Source organism: Glycine max, chromosome 6 (genome assembly GCF_000004515.6).
Source record: "Glycine max cultivar Williams 82 chromosome 6, Glycine_max_v4.0, whole genome shotgun sequence".
Lineage (NCBI taxonomy): Eukaryota > Viridiplantae > Streptophyta > Magnoliopsida > Fabales > Fabaceae > Glycine > Glycine max.
In genome coordinates this window covers 48,292,517-48,311,422 of record NC_038242.2, presented here as the reverse complement: position 1 = coordinate 48,311,422, position 18,906 = coordinate 48,292,517, and the positions used below count along the sequence as shown (strand labels likewise).

General features: G+C 31.9%; 1 protein-coding gene and 1 pseudogene across 1 annotated transcript; both read right to left on the bottom strand.

Annotated features, from left to right (window-relative positions):
• Positions 1-2,077: 2,077 nt before the first annotated feature.
• On the bottom strand, positions 2,078-7,991 carry LOC100820044 (external alternative NAD(P)H-ubiquinone oxidoreductase B3, mitochondrial). The gene is made up of 10 exons (XM_041016185.1): positions 7,900-7,991; positions 6,910-7,162; positions 6,408-6,614; positions 5,533-5,795; positions 4,921-5,140; positions 4,724-4,828; positions 4,106-4,366; positions 3,760-3,881; positions 3,121-3,240; positions 2,078-2,798 (listed from the first exon to the last, which is right to left on the bottom strand). The coding sequence occupies exons 1-10, from the start codon at positions 7,989-7,991 to the stop codon at positions 2,711-2,713; spliced, it is 1,731 nt and encodes a 576-aa protein (XP_040872119.1). The 3' UTR covers positions 2,078-2,710.
• A 1,127-nt stretch (positions 7,992-9,118) lies between these two features.
• LOC100816662 (external alternative NAD(P)H-ubiquinone oxidoreductase B1, mitochondrial-like) lies at positions 9,119-16,269 on the bottom strand (annotated as a pseudogene).
• Between the last annotated feature and the right edge of the window lie 2,637 nt (positions 16,270-18,906).

Sequence of the window (18,906 nt, the reverse complement as noted above, 5' to 3'; positions counted from 1 at the left end):
AAGATGGAAATTAAATGTGAATATCTTTTATGAGTAACAATAGTGTTATAAGAGGTGAGTCAAATGAAATCAATATCAGCGATAATTTTTTTATTTGAGTATTTAGTGTAATTATATATCTAAATTTGAACTTAAAATTATTCATTAAATTAAAATAATATTCTTTTTATTTTAAAATAAGTATCATCTTAGATTATTTTATATAAATAAAAACCAATAAATAGATAAAAAAAAGTAATAATTTTACAAAATTAAATTTATTATTAATATTATATTAAAAAGTCAAAGTGATAGTTAGTAGAAGTATTAGTGAAAAAAAATCAATATTACATTAAAAAAATTAACATAACATTTATTGTAACACAATTTTCTTTTCAAATCTAACACTTATTTTAAAAAATAAGGACTAAGGAGTATTCTATTACTTGTAATTTATATTTTATGTATTTTTTTCTGTGCATTTAATTGCAAAAAAGTATCATGGTTGTTCACTGGAATTTTTTAAACTCTTCCAAAAAAATCTACTTACAATCATAAGTAAATTACTCCTTCTCAATAATGATTTCTCCAAATGCATCAGTCAAAAATTAATCCCCTGATCACAAGCTGAAGGAGTCTAAATCCTACCACTTTAACTAATCATTAGGTCCTTTATCTAATGTATGTACAAATGTATAGATAATCAAATAAATGTAATTTGTTAAATAAATTTAGTAACCCACTTAGTTTCCTAATCCTTAATAAATTCCAACCTATTTAAAAAATTGTCCAAAATAGTATTGTAGTGTATTTTGTGTTAGATTGGATGCATGTCTCCAATATCCAAGTAAAGAGAAGGCCCCACCATTACTAGCAAAACCACCCTTTTACATTTAGCTGCATATGCAAAACCACTACTGCCCCCTGTTTCGTCTATAAAGACACACTCACTGTCTCACACCCCCTTTCAGTTTCCTCGTCCCCAACAACGTGCCACCACTCCGAAAACAACAAAACAAAAACCATAAAGAGATGAGTTACTTGCTCCGCCTTTGGATGCCGACAACCGTGGCCGCGGCGGAGGGCCACTCCCCAAACAGCCGGCGACGGGTGTTCTCCGCCGGAGACTTGTCGGAGCTTAGACCCGCCGCGAAGAGTGACGTGGTGGTGGAGGATAAGCATGGCCACACCGACGAGTCTCTTCGGAAAGTTATGTACTTCAGTTGCTGGGTCCAGGGCTAGCTAGTATCCTCTGCTTCGCGTCCTACCACACTCAATTTGCAACCCTTTTTTATTTTCAGCTTTCTTCTTGTAAATTGTAAGTTTTTTTTTTATTTTTGCGGATTAACTTGTAAATTTTAAGATGTATAGAACTTATTGGACTTCGATTTCCCAATTACGGAGTAAGAGTAATTTCTAAGCAAAGTTCGTAAAATTGAAAGAAAAAAATAATCAGGAAAAATACTTACAATATAATGCAACATGATGATTGGCCATGCCTTGAAGAAGCAATCGATTTTAGTATGAAATTAGTTTTGTTTAATTCAAGGGATTTTTAAAATCGTGTAGTTGGTGATCTTTATTAACTAGGATGGGTGTTGGGAGATTTCTGGATTATATTAGGATTATGTTAGAAGCATGACATCTGAGATTTGATATCGCTATCAAGATTTTGGGATTAGCGTGGATTATCAACTTTAACCATACTTGTTTGTCTACTTGTTTATCTCAATTTTTTTTAACTGTTATATTAATTTTTTATATATAACTTGCAAACAAATACTTTTTTATCCCTCATTATCACATTATTTATTTTAAAATTAAATATATTTTTATTCCTTAAAATATCAGGATTTTTATTTTTATAAAGTTTTATTGCTTTTTAATTCTTAAAAAATCATAGATGTGGGTTTAGTCTTTAATTTAGTAAAGACTAAAAATAACATAAAACCTAATTTCTATCTCAGTTAAAAATAATATCTCAGTTAAAAATAAAATCAAGTTAAAATATATAAGTGAGGATAATTCATCTCATACCTTTTAGATCAAATTGTGTCACATTAATAAATGTATAAATTAAAAATATTCTTTCTTATAAAAATCAAATGAAAAAATCGTATTATTTTCAAAGATTAAAAGCATATTTAAACATTTATCTTCGCCGTTTTTTTTTCCTATTTCATCATTCTACAGATTTGTTGTACAGGTACAATATATTTTTCTTTTTAAAAAGGCATCATTCACGTTTAACTGTCCTTCCCTACAAATTAAAGATGCTTAACAAACAACACTACTTTTCAGACTGTACTACACCTTATTTGATGGCCCAATAATGCATCGCATATCCGTCTTACCACATTATGATCTGGACTAGAAAAACCCCTGAAAAATGGTTTAGTTGCAATGCAAAATTTATTATTTTATAATTTGTGGGTTGAGTTTCAGTGTGTCTGGTAAACTAGCAGCATATAAGCTTTTCAAAACTCTAAACTGATTTATTGCACAAGATGAAGTGGACCCTGTAAATGTGATCTTTTTTGTTTGGCAACCAAAACCAATTCAAAACATAAGGTTGTTTATCAATTACAATTAATATACTATAAGATAGGGAGAAAGAGAAAAAGAAAGTTGCATAAAAAAAACACATTTTTTTCTTTCTATTTTTTGTGGATCATTTACTCTGCTGTGCCAAGAAATCTATATGAAGTAGGCCTTAGCTTTCAATGAGATCTTAGATTTTACTTGAGTCCCTTCCAAATATGAATCGCCTTCCCCAGTCACCAACCACCAAAAACCTTGTCCTCCAGCTCACTTGTTTGCTGCATGTTTTGGGAATCGTTAGAAGATGGAAACATACTAAGTACTAACACTAAGCCTCTATGATAATTTTGAGTATAATATGTTCTCTATCCCTCCAAATATTTCGAATAATTGGTTTTAGTTTATTGGAAATTTTAATAGTACCATTTTAGTCTCTAAATTTACCAAAAGTAATATGGTTTTTGTTTGTCCTTTATCAGGACTAAAAAGCGGTGTTTCTGAATAAATGTAAGACTAAATACTTCTTAAATTTTTATAGAGACTAAAATTAATATTTTAAGGGACTAAAAATATATTTTACGAGTTTGTTGAATAGATTACCTTGTATACACCGAATACCATAGCCACTGGGTGCTCTGACCAATTGAAATCCAATCTCCTGGAAGCTGAGCTGCAGTTTGCTCTCCTCCTAGAGGAGCAAATTGTCCCAAATGCTTGTACCTTTCAATAAATAAATAATGAAATTAAGAGTTAGACCTCAAGTTGTTGATCCATACTATTTCAGTTAATCATGCACCATTTTGGTTACACACGCAAAATTAATCGAGCACTTAAATTTAACCATTTGTTTACTTTATGGTGAATTACAAACACATTAACCATAAACTATTTATTTAACTAAATTAACCGTACTTTATGTCACATGAATTAGCATAGTTTAGATTTTAGAATCCCCTAATACTTTTGTTCTTTATTTGCAGTTAACCCTAGTTGCTAGTTGGTTATGCTAACAATACCCTTTATAAAGTATTTGGTTACTTTGGAATTTGATTAAATTGTACAATGCAAAGCATCTCCATACATAGAGAGATCATTACATAGTCGAAGCCTCTCACATGTTCAAAGTCCTGACCAATTGTTTTTTTAATTTAGAAAGAGTTCATGAAACATGGTTACATGTCACTTAGATATTCACAGGAATCATAGTAGTCTTGAATCATATAATAATTTCTCACATACCTGAAGGGACGGAACCGATGGCGTCCAACTCCCCTGAACCTGAGAGGGCCTTCTGGATACTTCTCACACTCCTCCATGCGGTTGAAACAGTTTGCAAGATAGACTCCTTGTTGTGCAGCTACCTATAATGATTCAAAGTTGAAAGGACCAAAGCATACGTAACATAACCCCTAGTTTATAAGTAGGAAAAGTTTCAACTTATAAGTAAGAGCACTGGATAGAGAAGTAAAAGGGAAAAGTATTTTATTCGAATGCACAAAAATGCATTTTCCTATAATTTTCAATAAAACTTCCATCTTTCAATTTCTTAACCAGTGCCCTTAAGTGGTATATGTTATACATGTACCTGAGCTGTTGCAGGAAGATTTTTCATCTGAGAGTCTACTTTGGAAAGGGCTTCTTTAAAGTATTCAATGTCCACTATAATATTGCTTTCTTGAGATTTCTTTAGCAAGCTGGCCATGTCTTTCATTTGGTTCTTCTTTAAATAAATGTCCACTTGTGGATACCTGTCAATAATGTCGCCAACAACTTCTTTAAATTCTTGAAGATCTAATTTTCCAGAATTGTTCTTGTCAGCCTTGCTAAATATCACGGCTATATCTTCCTGTTAAAACCATGACACACAAAGAGAAAAAAGTTACATTAGAACTTAAAGAAATAGCAGATCACTGCAGCACCATGATGTGTTGTTAAAATGTCAATGATTCCTAGCAAAAGTAACATTTGATGTCAATGGTTAATCAATAGTCAACAAGTGTTAGGAAATAGCCTGATACTCAACATGTTCATATCTATCAAATGTAGAAATTTTTACTCACACTTACATAATGTGGTAGCTACTAGCTGATAATAGCCTGATACTATTTTCCTTCCATAATCACATCACATTATAGGCTAAATGAAGGAGCATAGGTTAAAAAAAAGAAGCTTATAGAATGCACAATGCATAGATTCCACCTACCATAACTCTACGTTGATTTATAGTAGCACAATCGCCTAGAGCATAGATGTTGTCAGATCCTTCCACCCTTAGCCATTCATCAGTGACCAGTGCACGTCTATTAACCTGTCACATAAAGAATTCTTCAATGCTAGCAAAATTTAAACACTGACTATGACTTACTTCTAAATTTTGCCTTTGGATTGTGAGAAACAAACCTGGCCAAGCTGCTTCATAAATTCAACTACTTCAGGGCGAGCACCAATACCAGTTGACCAAACTACCATTCCGTGAGGTATAGAAACAATTTGTCCACTTGACCTTTCTTTGGCAGTGATTTCGTTTTCACCAACTTTGACAACCATAGATCCCAACCTCACATCAATGCCATCTCTGGCAAACTTTTGTTCAGCAAATTCTGTAATTCTCTTGTCAAACCTGCAATGAACCAAGGGATTATATCATAGACTCTCACATCTAAACAACAAAGAGGTAAAATTGTTGATGGAAAAAAGAGGATGCTTTATTAGAGTGAAAATATGTCTCATCCAAAACAATTTTTAAATTTTCACATGTTCATCGTAACTCCAATCATGCAATGAAGAACCTAGATGCAATTTCACAGGTGTTTTTGGTGTTATTCTCCAATCAGAATAGGAGTTTCACTTCGGTATTCCAAGTAATAAAGATTTGCATTAAAGGTCATCATAGATTACTGAGATGAAATTCTAATTCTAATTGAACAACAACACTAAAAGCACTTATTATGAAACTGTATCTAAGTTTTGTCCTAATCTTTATATGCTAATAAAGAAGAAAAAATATATTACATGTTTAAGATATGATCGCCTGCCTCCAGGAGAGTAATCTTCACATAGTCTTTAAGGGAAGGATATAACTTAGCCATATCCTCAAGCACAAAGTCATGAAGCTCAGCAGCAAACTCTACCCCAGTTGGACCACCACCAACAACTACGAAACTCAGAAGTTTTTTCTTCTCTTCCACTGGTAAAGAAGGAAGGCTAGCTCTTTCAAAAAGGTCAACCACTGTATGACGAATTTTTAGAGCTTCATCCACTTCCTTCAGAGAGCATCAAGAGTAGTTTAAGTTTAGTTTAGCATATCATCTAATTAAAAGGATCCTTTTTTCATATGAATACACTCACATGCACACCTGGAAAAGCAGAAATTGTTACATGATCCAGGATCACCATACTCTTTATCAATCTCCACGTTACACGTAATTGAATGTTATAAGGAAAAAACTTAGATACAATATCTTGTGTGTTGTTTTTTACTGTTCTCCAATAAGAATTAAAGATTCACTTCGGTAATCCATGACATCCTTTAATGTAGACTTTTATTATGCTTATTACCGAGACAAGACTCTAATTCTAATTGAAGAACAGAACAAACAATACTTTAGGTATTGTATCTAAGTTTTATCCATGTTATTAACTCTTTCTTGTACATTGAAAATCTCGATTATGTGTCGCACAAAAATGGGAGACTATGAACACATGAAGTCTTAGACCATACAATAATTTCTCCTAGATAAGATAGAACAAAACATATATACAATTCTTAATTACATCTGGTGCTAGTTTACATTAAACATTAATATAGGTCGCCTTGGTGAAACTTCTATTTGGAGAATAATAATAATAAAACCATATAAGGAATTGCTACTATAAAAGATATATACCTTCAAGAAATGGGCATGCTCTTGAACACCAGGTGTGTTGAAGGTATTAGAACGGCCTCCCATGGCTATTACCAGGTAATCATAATCAATGGAAAAGTCTTCTTGGCCACCCAACTTTTTGTCTTTACTAGCACGGCAATAAACTTTGTTGTTCTTGTTATCGATCTTATAGCATTCAGCTTCACTGAAATGAATATTTACACCGCTCTGTTGACACAGTTTCTCCTTGTAAGTAAGTGTATGTACTATAACTATGGTTCGACTAAAATATAATTTTGAAGCAAATACACTATGCAATACTATATCTTTGTTCCTATTTATAAGAAACAAGTTATAGTTTAAATACACTACAACTTATTTCTTATAATAAAGAACATAGATAGTACTATCTAAGGGAATACCTTCTGGTGTTTGCTAATCAATTTATTATATCTTGCTAATCGATTTATTATAACTTGTTTCTTATAATGAGGAAAAGAGATAGTATTATCTAAGGGAATACCTTTCGTGTGATACTGCGAATCGGTTCAACGACGCTCCTTGCTTCCACTGTGCCACACGTGACACTTGGTAGCAATGGAGTGAATGCAAAGTAGTTACGTGGTGAAACCACATGAATATCATAGGAGTTGCTTTTCATGTTTTTCAAAAAACTGGTTCCAGCCCAGCCAGTTCCAAGCACCACCACCTTCTTTTTTTGACTTTGATTAGCATATTCTGGTTTGGCATCGCAATATGCCACTAGACCTCCACTACTGCTTAACCCAATAAAGAAAGAGATAAATATAAAATGAAACAAAAACTAGGACAAAAAGAAAATCCAATACCAAACTACTTATAAGAAGATCAATCACTCACTAAAATTTGTTACGTACTAACAAAAAAAATATTAATTGATTTTACTGGTATAACTCTTGTCTACCGTAAATTAAACAACTTTTTAGTATATATATAAAACGTGAATCTAATTATATTGTTGATGTAAATTCATAATGTTTAGAGTAACAATTTAATTTTCCGTTAAATAAAGATTATATCAACACAGACAAAGTCGACGAAAATAACAAAGTCTTATCCAATCCAAGTATATGAGATACTTCACGAGATCTGCAACCAATTTCTTGAGCAGACATGACAAGGTAACGATGTTAAACCACCAAATATGTCACTCCATTGCCACCTTCACCAAGTACGCTTTATTCCACACATAATGTTGTTACAATGCCAAAATTATTACAAGATTTAGAATCATGTAGTCTTAACGAATCTTCATATGATATGTTATTAACTTTTTTCTTATAAATTCAAAAATATGATTATATGTCATGTAAAGATTGACCAAAACTACATATTTCTGGTCTATATAATAATTTCTCACCCGACATATACAAAGACCCCCTTTTTTATATTGAACAAGTTGTTGTAGAGTTGGACTAGAACACAACATATTGAAGAAGAAAAAAATGCAAGAACGTTTGAGAGTATGTTAGACCTGATGACAGTGCATACAACAACAGACTTGGACCATGATGGATACTCATTGAAAACCCTGGAGGCTGTGTGGTAGAAGGAAGACCAACGCATTGTGAAACCCCTAGCTAGCTATCTAATTTGTCTTCTTCAGTGCTTGTTCCTATATGTTACTTTTGCTCTCTTTGTAAGAAAAAATGAAAATACAATATTTGAGTGCTAGAGAACAACGGAAGAGTAACAGAATTTTAAGGTATGGTTTCAAACACTATGGCACGGTCAAAGTTGTTACTACTGGCACGTAGTATGCAAATGCATTTTCTTATGTTGACTTGTTAAATCAAGGGAAATAGTACACTTGCCCTTTTGTACGAGTACGAGGAATAGATCTCCAGTGCATGCGGAGTTTGAACACGATGAAAAATGCATGGCCAAAAACACATTGTAATTAAAAATTATTATTGTATGATGATTCATTACATAATGATCCGAGAATTAAGCAGTCAAAGTGCAACTTTGCTCAAACCTCGGAGTAGCCTATTCTCATTTTCTTTTACAGATATTTTTTTTCCTTGATCATAGAGTACGGGTATTCCCAACCCCCACTGCAGACATGAGATCTCCCTTTAAATACATTATTCTCACTCTGTCATTCTTCTTATTCAGCCATTTTTACATCATCTTCTGTTTTTGGCCATGCATTTTTCTACGAGTTCAAACTCCACATATAAGTGATTGATTTAATTTTGAAACAAAATCACTTGTTTTTAAAGTTATTAAATTAAAAATGATTTGATTTTACTTCTGTCCGGTAAAATTTGGTGTAAAAGTTGTCTTCTAAATTATTTTAAATCTAAATCAATTCAATGTCATTCCAAATTCCTTATTTTAAATAATAATGAACCCTACGTGAGATTTGACTCTGAATTCTTTTATGTTCAATTAATTCTTTGGTCACGACAAAAAGACAGAAATAACTATGATATAATCCATCAAATTTGATTCCATATCCTTTTCTTTCACATAATATAGGAAGGAACATGTTGAAAGGATCCAATCCAAATCCACACACATATATATGGATGCAAAATGGAAGCTGTAAAAGGAAACACTCAACCAAAATCAAATGACAGTTGATCTCAAACTGTTTCCAATCGAGGATGGAGTAAAATGTTGTTCAATCAACATATATCACTATACATTAGGTACAAAAATTAACAAGAGGGAAAGAAGGTGTCAAATTAAACTCTACTTGAATCCCTGCCAAATATGAACCTTCTTGTCCAATCAGACATGACCAAGACCCTTGTGGCCCAGCTCACTTGCTTGCTGAATGTTGAACAGAAGAGTTATTAGATAAAAGTACCTGGTTATGCACATAACTTAACTTAGTTGCCCTGTGTCAAACAAGTATGCTTTGCATATCTTTAATTACCTTGCATATACAGAATACCAAAGCCATTGAGTGCTGTGGCCCATGGAAACCCAGTCTCCAGGAAGTTCTGCAGCTGCCTGCTCCCCACACAGTGGAGCAAATTGTCCCAAATGCCTATACCTTTTGTTAACAGGTAAGGTAACCAACCTCTCACTGATTAGTCATGGATAAAGCAAGCAAAAGAAAAGGGCATAAAAACATCATTACCTATTATATTATGTCTTTAACTAGAGAAAAAACTAACACAAAATGGTTATTGAAACATCTTTGAACCCAATTAGTGTTTAATTTTGAATCATGATCATTATATGTGATACTTTATCTTTTGGTTAGATGTTATTTTCATATCTTATTATAAAATATAGCTTGAACAAGGTGCATGTTAGTTATGGTCAAATATTTTAACAACATAGTGTTGTACAGTTGACAAATAACCATGCCCCTTAAGCGTGTGGTCAAGGGTTCGATCCATAGGTCCATATGCATAGAAAAGCATATGTTGGGGGTGGTTAGTTACTAAATGGATCTCAATATCTCAAGGAAGTAGTCTTTGGCTATTGGCTAGGAGATGCCCCAGGCTCACCCAAAAAAAAATAAAAATTGATCCTTTCACAGGCGTTTTAACAAATCACAATTGTTATATTTTGCTTGAACAGTTGAGCAATAGGCCTCATATGTAACAGACCTTAAAGTCCAACATACGAACGTGGTTTCAACTTTCAAGTAGAAACAAAATGCTTCATCTCAGGAAGTGGAAGAAGGTCCTCCATAGGGATGCCATGGCATAAAAATCAACCAAAGCAATTATTTGTTGTCAAGAATCTTATTTACATAGTGACATTGAGTAGACCATAGAGTGCACAACTTGCCTAATTGGACATCTAATCCCTTCACGGCAGTGTTTCTTAATTCTTATCAACTTCTGCTTTCAAATTTGAAGTAATCACTACATAATGGGATTAGTGACCAACTTAACAGTTATACTGGATTTCCCTGGCATTTTATTCACATACTGTACAAAATCTTGCATTTTCGATTGGTTTTGTGGAGGAAATTATAAAAAAACAGAGGAGAAAAGAAAGATAATAAGTATGCGTAAGAAATAGAATTATTCTATTCTAAATCAAATTGTTCTCAGCAACGATACAATGCAGAAGATAAACTAATTAGATAACAAAATGATAGGAATCCTTATTGGCTAGGCTAAAAACTTCGTACCTCATTACCCAGAGGCTCTTCGCTATGCGAAGGTATTAGGCTAATCCATTAAAATTGACTTACTTTTAAAATATGGGAAACCAATTTATTTATTAAATCCTATTTTAAAAACTGAAAAAATAAAATATTATGCCGTTACAAAAGTATATCTTCAAACCACTCCATAGACAGAAAATACAGGAAACACAACTATAAGCAACATGAAGTACATGGTTTACCTGAAGGTAAGAAACTTATGACGTCCAGATCCGCTAAATCGTGAGGACCTTCAGGATTCTCTTCAGCATGATCCCTGCAGTTAAGACATCTAGCTAGATATGCACCCTGTTGGGCAGCAACCTAGATATATCGATACATTAAAAACTTACTGTGTATAAGATATGCGACAGCAAAAAGCATCTGCATAAGGAAGCATTAAGTTACTGCCGAAATGGTGTATACCTGTGCAGTTGCTGGCAGACTCTTCACCTGTGAATCTGCATGATAAAGGGCCAGCTTAAACACTTCGATGTCTATTTCCTTGCTTTCATTCCCTTGTAAATCTTTCCAGAGTGGTAAAATCATGCAGATGCTTCTGATTTAGATAGTGCTCAACTTGTGGATATCTTAAGATAATGTCATCCATCACCTCCTGGAATTCTTCAATAGTTAAGGTGCCGGAGTTATTTTTGCCTGCAGCCTCAAATATGGATGTGATATCATCCTAGAAACCAAGGTAACAAGTTAATTATGACAGATAAATTCAATCGTCATTTACATAACTGTCTTAGGGTGACATAAGTTCCTCAGTTCTCATCTCATGATAGAAATTATAGCATTTAAGTACATGTAACAACTTTGTTGAACTAATCAGAAATAATCAAATGGCTTCATCAAAACCCAATTAGGCTGGTCATATCTGTATTCGATCAGATAGGATGCAGCACATTGCCATATTAAATAAGCTTACAAGTAAGAATAAATACCATGATTTTACGTTGAGTTATGCTAGAACAGTCACCAATGGCATACACATCTTCACATCCCTTCACACGCAACCATTCATTAGTTGCTAGTACATGCCTTTTAGTCTGCACTTCTCGTTTATACGGATACGATTACCCATACAATAGTTGATTGTGATTATAAGCCAAGAGAAAATTATTGATTACATGTTGGATCTGATGTAATATACTAAAAAAGCTGGAGTACCTTCCTCACTACGTGCACATGCTGACACGCACATACACAAGAATAAAGGGTGGGGCAAAAAACATTTCAGAAGTGCATGGAATGAAGCAGCACCTGCCCAATTTCTTCCATAAAGTCCCTTATAACTTGTAGAGTTGAAATGTTGACCAGACCGTTGTTGAAGATATATTTTTGTAACTCCATAATATTTTATTTTTCAGTTTTTAAAATATAATTTATTAAATAAGTTGGTTTCTTATATTGTAGGAATAAGTCAATTTTAATGGATTAGGCTAGTGAATAAGTGATTCTTATCTTTAAGGAGCAAGTTAGTTTTAATATTCTGTTTTACTAATATCTTGTTATCTAATTAGTTTATCTTTTGTTATTTATTGTATCACTGCTTAGAACAATTTGAATTAGAATAGAATAATTCTATTTCCTCTACGTACATATTGTCTCTCTTCTCTCCTCTATCTTTTTATAATTTCCTCCACAAAATCACATAGACAATCAACCCATGTGACACTAAGCAAACATCTCCCGTTGATTTCACCTTCACTGTAATATCCTTGTCATTAACAACGACAACCTGGCATCCTGTTTGAACTGTTGGACATTTTAGTGTAATTGATCTCTTTATTATGTTAAAATAAGAGTGCACGCTTGTTTTAATGTAATAATGAGATGTTCAATTTAGGCATTTGGAAGTTACATGGAAGTTACTAAAACTTCCATCAACGGTTGGAAGTTACATGGAAGTTACTAAAACTTCCATCAACGACAATTTTTAAAAAGAAATAACTTCCATCAACCGCCAAAAACCACATTTTCTTTGATCATAAATAATCATTCTGGTTCAGAAAGCATAACGGGTGACAAAACATTCAAGACCAAAACAAAACTCTTGAATTATAATCTTCTGATTTTATCCGATTGAACAATTTTGGTTGAACCCCGAAATTTGATTCAATCTGAAAGTGTTATACACGACTTCAGATTTATCCAGTATCATCTCGATTTTTTCAAATTAACCAACAAAAGATTGAATCAAATCTTTCGAGATGACGAACGATAGTTCGAAGATGACAAGCAAGTTTGCGAAGTTGGACAAGTTTGAAGGGCAGGATTTCAGAAGATGGCAGAAGAAGATGCACTTTCTCTTGACAACATTGAATGTGGTGTATGTGCTGAGTACACCGATGTCGGTGTTTATGGAAGACGAAACTCTGGATCAAACAAGGAAGCGTTCGAAATGGGAGAACGACGATTACATTTGTCGTGGACACATTCTGAACGGTATGTCTGACTCTCTCTTTGATATTTATCAAAATGTTGAGTCTGCTAAGGAATTATGGGACTCTCTTGAATCCAAGTATATGGCAGAAGATGCCTCAAGTAACAAATTCTTAGTTAGTAATTTCTTTAATTACAAAATGATTGATTCGAGGCCTGTTATGGAACAATATAATGAACTGCTGCGGATTTTGGGTCAGTTTACTCAACATGATTTGAAAATGGATGAATCCATTGCAGTTTCATCTATAATTGATAAATTGCCTTCTTCTTGGAAAGACTTCAAGCATACCTTGAAACATAAGAAGGAAGAGTTGACTCTGGTTCAACTTGGTAGTCATTTCATGATTGAGGAGCCGCTGAGGGCTCAGGAAATTAACAAAGTCAATGATAAAAACGTAGCAGGTTCCTCTTCCGTTAATATGGTAGAGGAAAGTAGAACAGTTAAGCAAAATTACAATGCTAAAGGTAACAAACGAAAATTTCAAGGAAATAAGAACAAAGGTCCAAACAAACAGACAAAATTGTCATGTTGGAAGTGTGGGAAACCTGGTCATTTAAAGAGGGATTGCCGGGTGTTCAAAGGAAAGAACAAGGCTGGTCCAAGTGGGTCTAATGATCCTGAAAAGCAACAAGGTCAGATTGTAGTGAATAATTTTAATTTGAATATGAATTCAAATTATGTATCACTAATATCTGATGCATTCTATGTGCAGGATGATGACGTTGCTTGGTGGTTTGATTCGGGAGCAACAAGCCATGTGTGCAAAGATTATCGTTGGTTCAAGGAATTTAGACCAATCGATGATGGCTCTATTATGAAGATGGGCAATGTTGCAACTGAACCAATCCTAGGATTAGGTTGTGTGAATTTAGTTTTTACTTCCGGAAAAAGTTTGTATTTGGATAATGTCTTATTTGTACCTGGTATTCGTAAGAACTTATTGTCTGGTATGGTTTTAAATAATTGTGGTTTCAAGCAAGTACTTGAAAGTGACAAGTACATCTTGTCAAGACATGGTTCGTTTGTTGGATTTGGTTATCGTTGTAATGGAATGTTTAAATTAAACATTGATGTTCCTTTTGTTCATGAATCTGTTTGTATGGCCTCGTGTAGTTCTATAACTAATATGACAAAATCAGAAATTTGGCATGCTAGATTAGGACATGTTCATTACAAAAGATTAAAAGATATGTCAAAAACAAGTATGATTCCTCCTTTTGATATGAACATTGAAAAATGCAAAACTTGCATGTTGACCAAGACCACTAGGAAACCTTTTAAGGATGTTAAAAGTGAGACTAAAGTCTCAGACCTTATTCATAGTGATTTGTATGATTTGCATGCTACTCCATCATTAGGTCATAAAAAATATCTTGTTACTTTTATTGATGATGCATCAAGGTATTGTTATGTATATTTATTAAATACAAAAGATGAAGCTCTTGATAAATTTAAAATTTATAAGAAAGAGGTAGAACTTCATCAAAATGGGCTAATCAAAACTCTTCGTACGGATAGGGGAGGTGAGTATTATGATCCGGTTTATTTTCAATCTACTGAAATAATACATCAAACTACAGCTCCCTATACACCACAATAGAATGGTGTAGCCGAAAGGAAGAATAGAACCTTGAAAGAAATGGTGAATTCCATGTTATCCTAAGGATTTTGGGTGAGGCTATGTTGACAGCCTGCTACTTGTTGAACCGAATTCCTAACAAAAGGAATAAGGTTACCCCATATGAACTTTGGCACAAAAAGACACCAAATTTGAGTTATCTCAAAATTTGGGGATGTAGGGCTGTGAGAACTCAACATAATTTGGCCGATCATTTAACCAAAGGGTTAAGTAGAGATCTCGTGAAAAGGTCGGCTGTGGGATTAGGATTAAAGTCCATCTGAAATCTCTCATGTTAAGATACCCAATTCCCATCTAATATGACATTAAGTGCTAAATTCAATGTGGAAAGCTTAACATGTAGAGATTGGAACACATCATCGAAAGTATCCCAAAAGGTATGTGTTCGATTCTGCAAGTTAAGGAGGTTGAAGTATAACTTCTCAATGGTTCTTTTGAAAAATTGCATTTGCAGGTGCAAGAAAGAAAAGAACTACCTATATAAGCATGAAATTTAGCTGCTTCAAGAACAGGGACTTGGCTTTGATATGCTTATGAAGGATAGGGACACAGGCTAGTAAACTAGTGTCGAGCAAGAGTAATGTTATAAACTATTGTGCAAATTATCTTCATGTATTTATTATGAATAGAAAGGGTTCAATCCTTAGTGACACCCTGATATTCGAATATTTGAAACGTGTAATTTGCTAAGATGAAATTCAATCGTCACGATATTTCATTTATGCAGTAGTTTGTTGTATGTTATGACTTTGGTGATTTGATCGGTAATTACACTAAAATGGGGGAGGTTTGTTGGACATTTTAGTGTAATTGATCTCTTTATTATGTTAAAATAAGAGTGCACGCTTGTTTTAATGTAATAATGAGATGTTCGGTTTAGGCATTTGGAAGTTACATGGAAGTTACTAAAACTTCCATCAACGGTTGGAAGTTACATGGAAGTTACTAAAACTTCCATCAACGGCAATTTTTAAAAAGAAATAACTTCCATCAACCGCCAAAAACCACATTTTCTTTTATCATAAATAATCATTCTGGTTCAGAAAGCATAACGGGTGACAAAACATTCAAGAGTTTTGTTTTCAAGACCAAAACAAAACTCTTGAATTATAATCTTCTGATTTTATCCGATTGAACAATTTTGGTTGAACCCCGAAATTTGATTCAATCTGAAAGTGTTATACACGACTTCAGATTTATCCAGTATCATCTGGATTTTTCAAATTAACCAACATGAACTTCTATCCCATCTCCCGTAAACTTTTGCTCTGCAAATGAACTTGGAAGATGAGATTTTATCCAAGTTGTGACTTCTTATAAAGGCTGGGTTGAGAATATGAAAGATTTAAAGTCAGACTTCCTTGATGATTAATTGCTCTTATTTCATGAGGATAGCAATATTAAATATTAACAGATGCGGAATGCATAAACAATTTGTGGGGAAACAAGTAATGATCTACAGTTGCAAGTCTCAACCAAATACCATACAATCTTCAATCAAAGCTAAACAGGATCGAATACATAGGTGGTAGTAAGTCCTAACATGTGATCTCCTGATTGAATCAATGTTAGTTTCACTTTATCTTTTAACAATTGGATATAATTTGATTAAATCTTCTTGGACATAATAATGAAGATTTTAACTTCTCTTATTATCAGATTTTAACTTTATTCCACTAATGAAATAATCAAGATTTAAAGAAGTGAAATATGAAATGTATTCATCTTTTATTTATAATAGATATTAATTAATTATTATAATTTGAAAAAGTTTGTACTGATTGATGCACGATGTATTTTGGTAAATTTGTATCATATTTATTTTGAATAATTTCTATTGTGAAAGATAAATTATGATTGATAATCAATATTATCATTATTATTATGTTTGTCAATATATTTTTTTAAGTAATTGTTATAATGTTGTGCTTATAATGATAAAAAGAAGGACGAAAATTTAATCTAAAATTATAGTTTATTCTTAAATGAAACAAAATTTTTAATCAAACTAATCTAATAGAATCACACCAATATTTAGGTCCAATAAAAAAAATTATTGACATTTTCATTCAATAATAATAATTTATTCACATTTTAGTACTATACTTTAAGTTCAAAAAAAATTAATAACATTTTTTCTAATAAAAAATTATAAATATTTTCGTTCAAAACGATATTTTCGTACAAATTCATCCCTCTATATCACATACCTATCCACCGAAAGTTAAACGGTCGAATATATTTATTACATATTTATCCTTTTGAGGATTAAATTTTTTGAATATACATACTTCTTTCCTTCTGATTGAAAATCACATTTTAATTCAAATCCATTTCTCATTTTAAAAAAAATCTCTTAATACTAAAATGTATATTAAAAAAATGTGTCCAATATTTTTTGGGAAAAAAGTTATTCTTTGAAACAAATTATCACATGCCAATTACTCCACGAGTTGGTTCTTCCATTTTATCATTTATTATATTTTAAATTTTTTTTTTCTCTTATTCTCTCTTAATTATATATTTTTGTTGTAAAATTTATTACATTTTAAATTTAATCTTTTCTCTTATTCTCTCTTAATTATATATTTTGTTATAAAATTTATTACATTTTAAATTTAATCTTTTATATTCTCTTATTCTCTCTTAATTATAAAGTTGAATAAAGAATTTTAAAAATTTAAATTTTTATAATTTAAAATTCATTATTTCAATACTTTTTACGATAAATGAAAAATTTTAAAATTTCAAAAAAGTTTATAAAATATTGATCAAATGTGAACATATAAAAAAATACATATAAATACGTATAACTAATGTATTTAAAATTCTTAAAATTTAAAATTTTTTAAAATTTTAAATTTCTCCATCCTAACACTTTAAAATCGAAGCTGTATTAATTTTTCTTATGATAGTTATCTTGAGGTGGCAAAATGCTCAGCAGTTGGTGAGACTAGTTTTGTCGGCCAAATAACTCCGCTTGAAAGAGATCATCTTTCAAACAGTCACTTTATTTTTGTCCATGAATAATACTCTATCTAAACACTCCCTTAATTTTAAAAGTCACTAAATTATACTACTAAATTATATGATAAAATTTTCCTCTAAAAAAAAAGTGCGATAAAATTAAATTAAAAAAACTTATAAAATGTTAATTATATTTTTTTAATTCAATGTAAAGTACAACAAATCTGGAATACTCTTCCCTGATGGAATCATGGAGGCTTTGAGTATTAGATGTGTCACAACATTATTGGAAATCAGGGTATATTTTTGGTTAGTTTTTGGTTCATTTGGCGGTCAAGAAACTTATCAACGACAAGCTTTGGACACTTGGTTTTACTAATTAACCAAATCCTTTCAATCATCATCAAGACAGATGTAGTTCACTCCATTCATCAACAAGTTTAGGTTTGTACTCCTCAAATTGAATACAGATTGAAGTTCAAGAGATATCTGGGTCCTTCTAACAGTGGATATATTTCCTGAACTTTCAGCATGTTATACTTCTCATTATTTCGAAAAGCGGAGTACCATATGTAAACTCTAGATCTGATGCCAATATGTAAACTCTAGATCTGACAAAAGGACCTAAACTCAGGGATCGACCCGCAATTAGCATCAGATTAGACTCAAAAAAAAGCTAACCAAAATAGAAATAAGCCTTTTTTAATCAAACAAACCACATGAATTTGGATAAGAGTGACCCAATTAGTAATATTTAGTAACTATTAAATAAAATAAAATAACTGATTAATATAATTTATAATTTTAAATTACAATTTAAAGTTTTTTAAGAGATAAAATATATTCATTAAATATAGAATAAAGGAAGTTATTTACATGAGTTTTAAACTTGAATTTTAATTAACAAAAAATTTCATGTTTTTTCAAGTTTATCTTTTCTCTTACCTTCCGAAAAGGAAATAAAACAGGGCATTATCACCTTCATTATTATTATAACTTTACAATTTTGTAAAAATAATTTTACAATTTTATAATTTTCTGAAAGTTATATCAGTTGTATATATCATACACTTTTCTATATTATATATCCATTTCTATAAAATCTAGGAAAAAGCATTCACATGACAATCTCAAAGAAATATTATTAACTTAATTATTCATTAAATATAATTTAAATATTTTTGTCAATACTTAAGAAAAATAAATACATATAAAAAAATTGTCTTATGAATTTTTTTACATAATATCATTATTTCAATTTTTTATTAATTTCTAAATTGACTTAATGGCTCCATGGTTT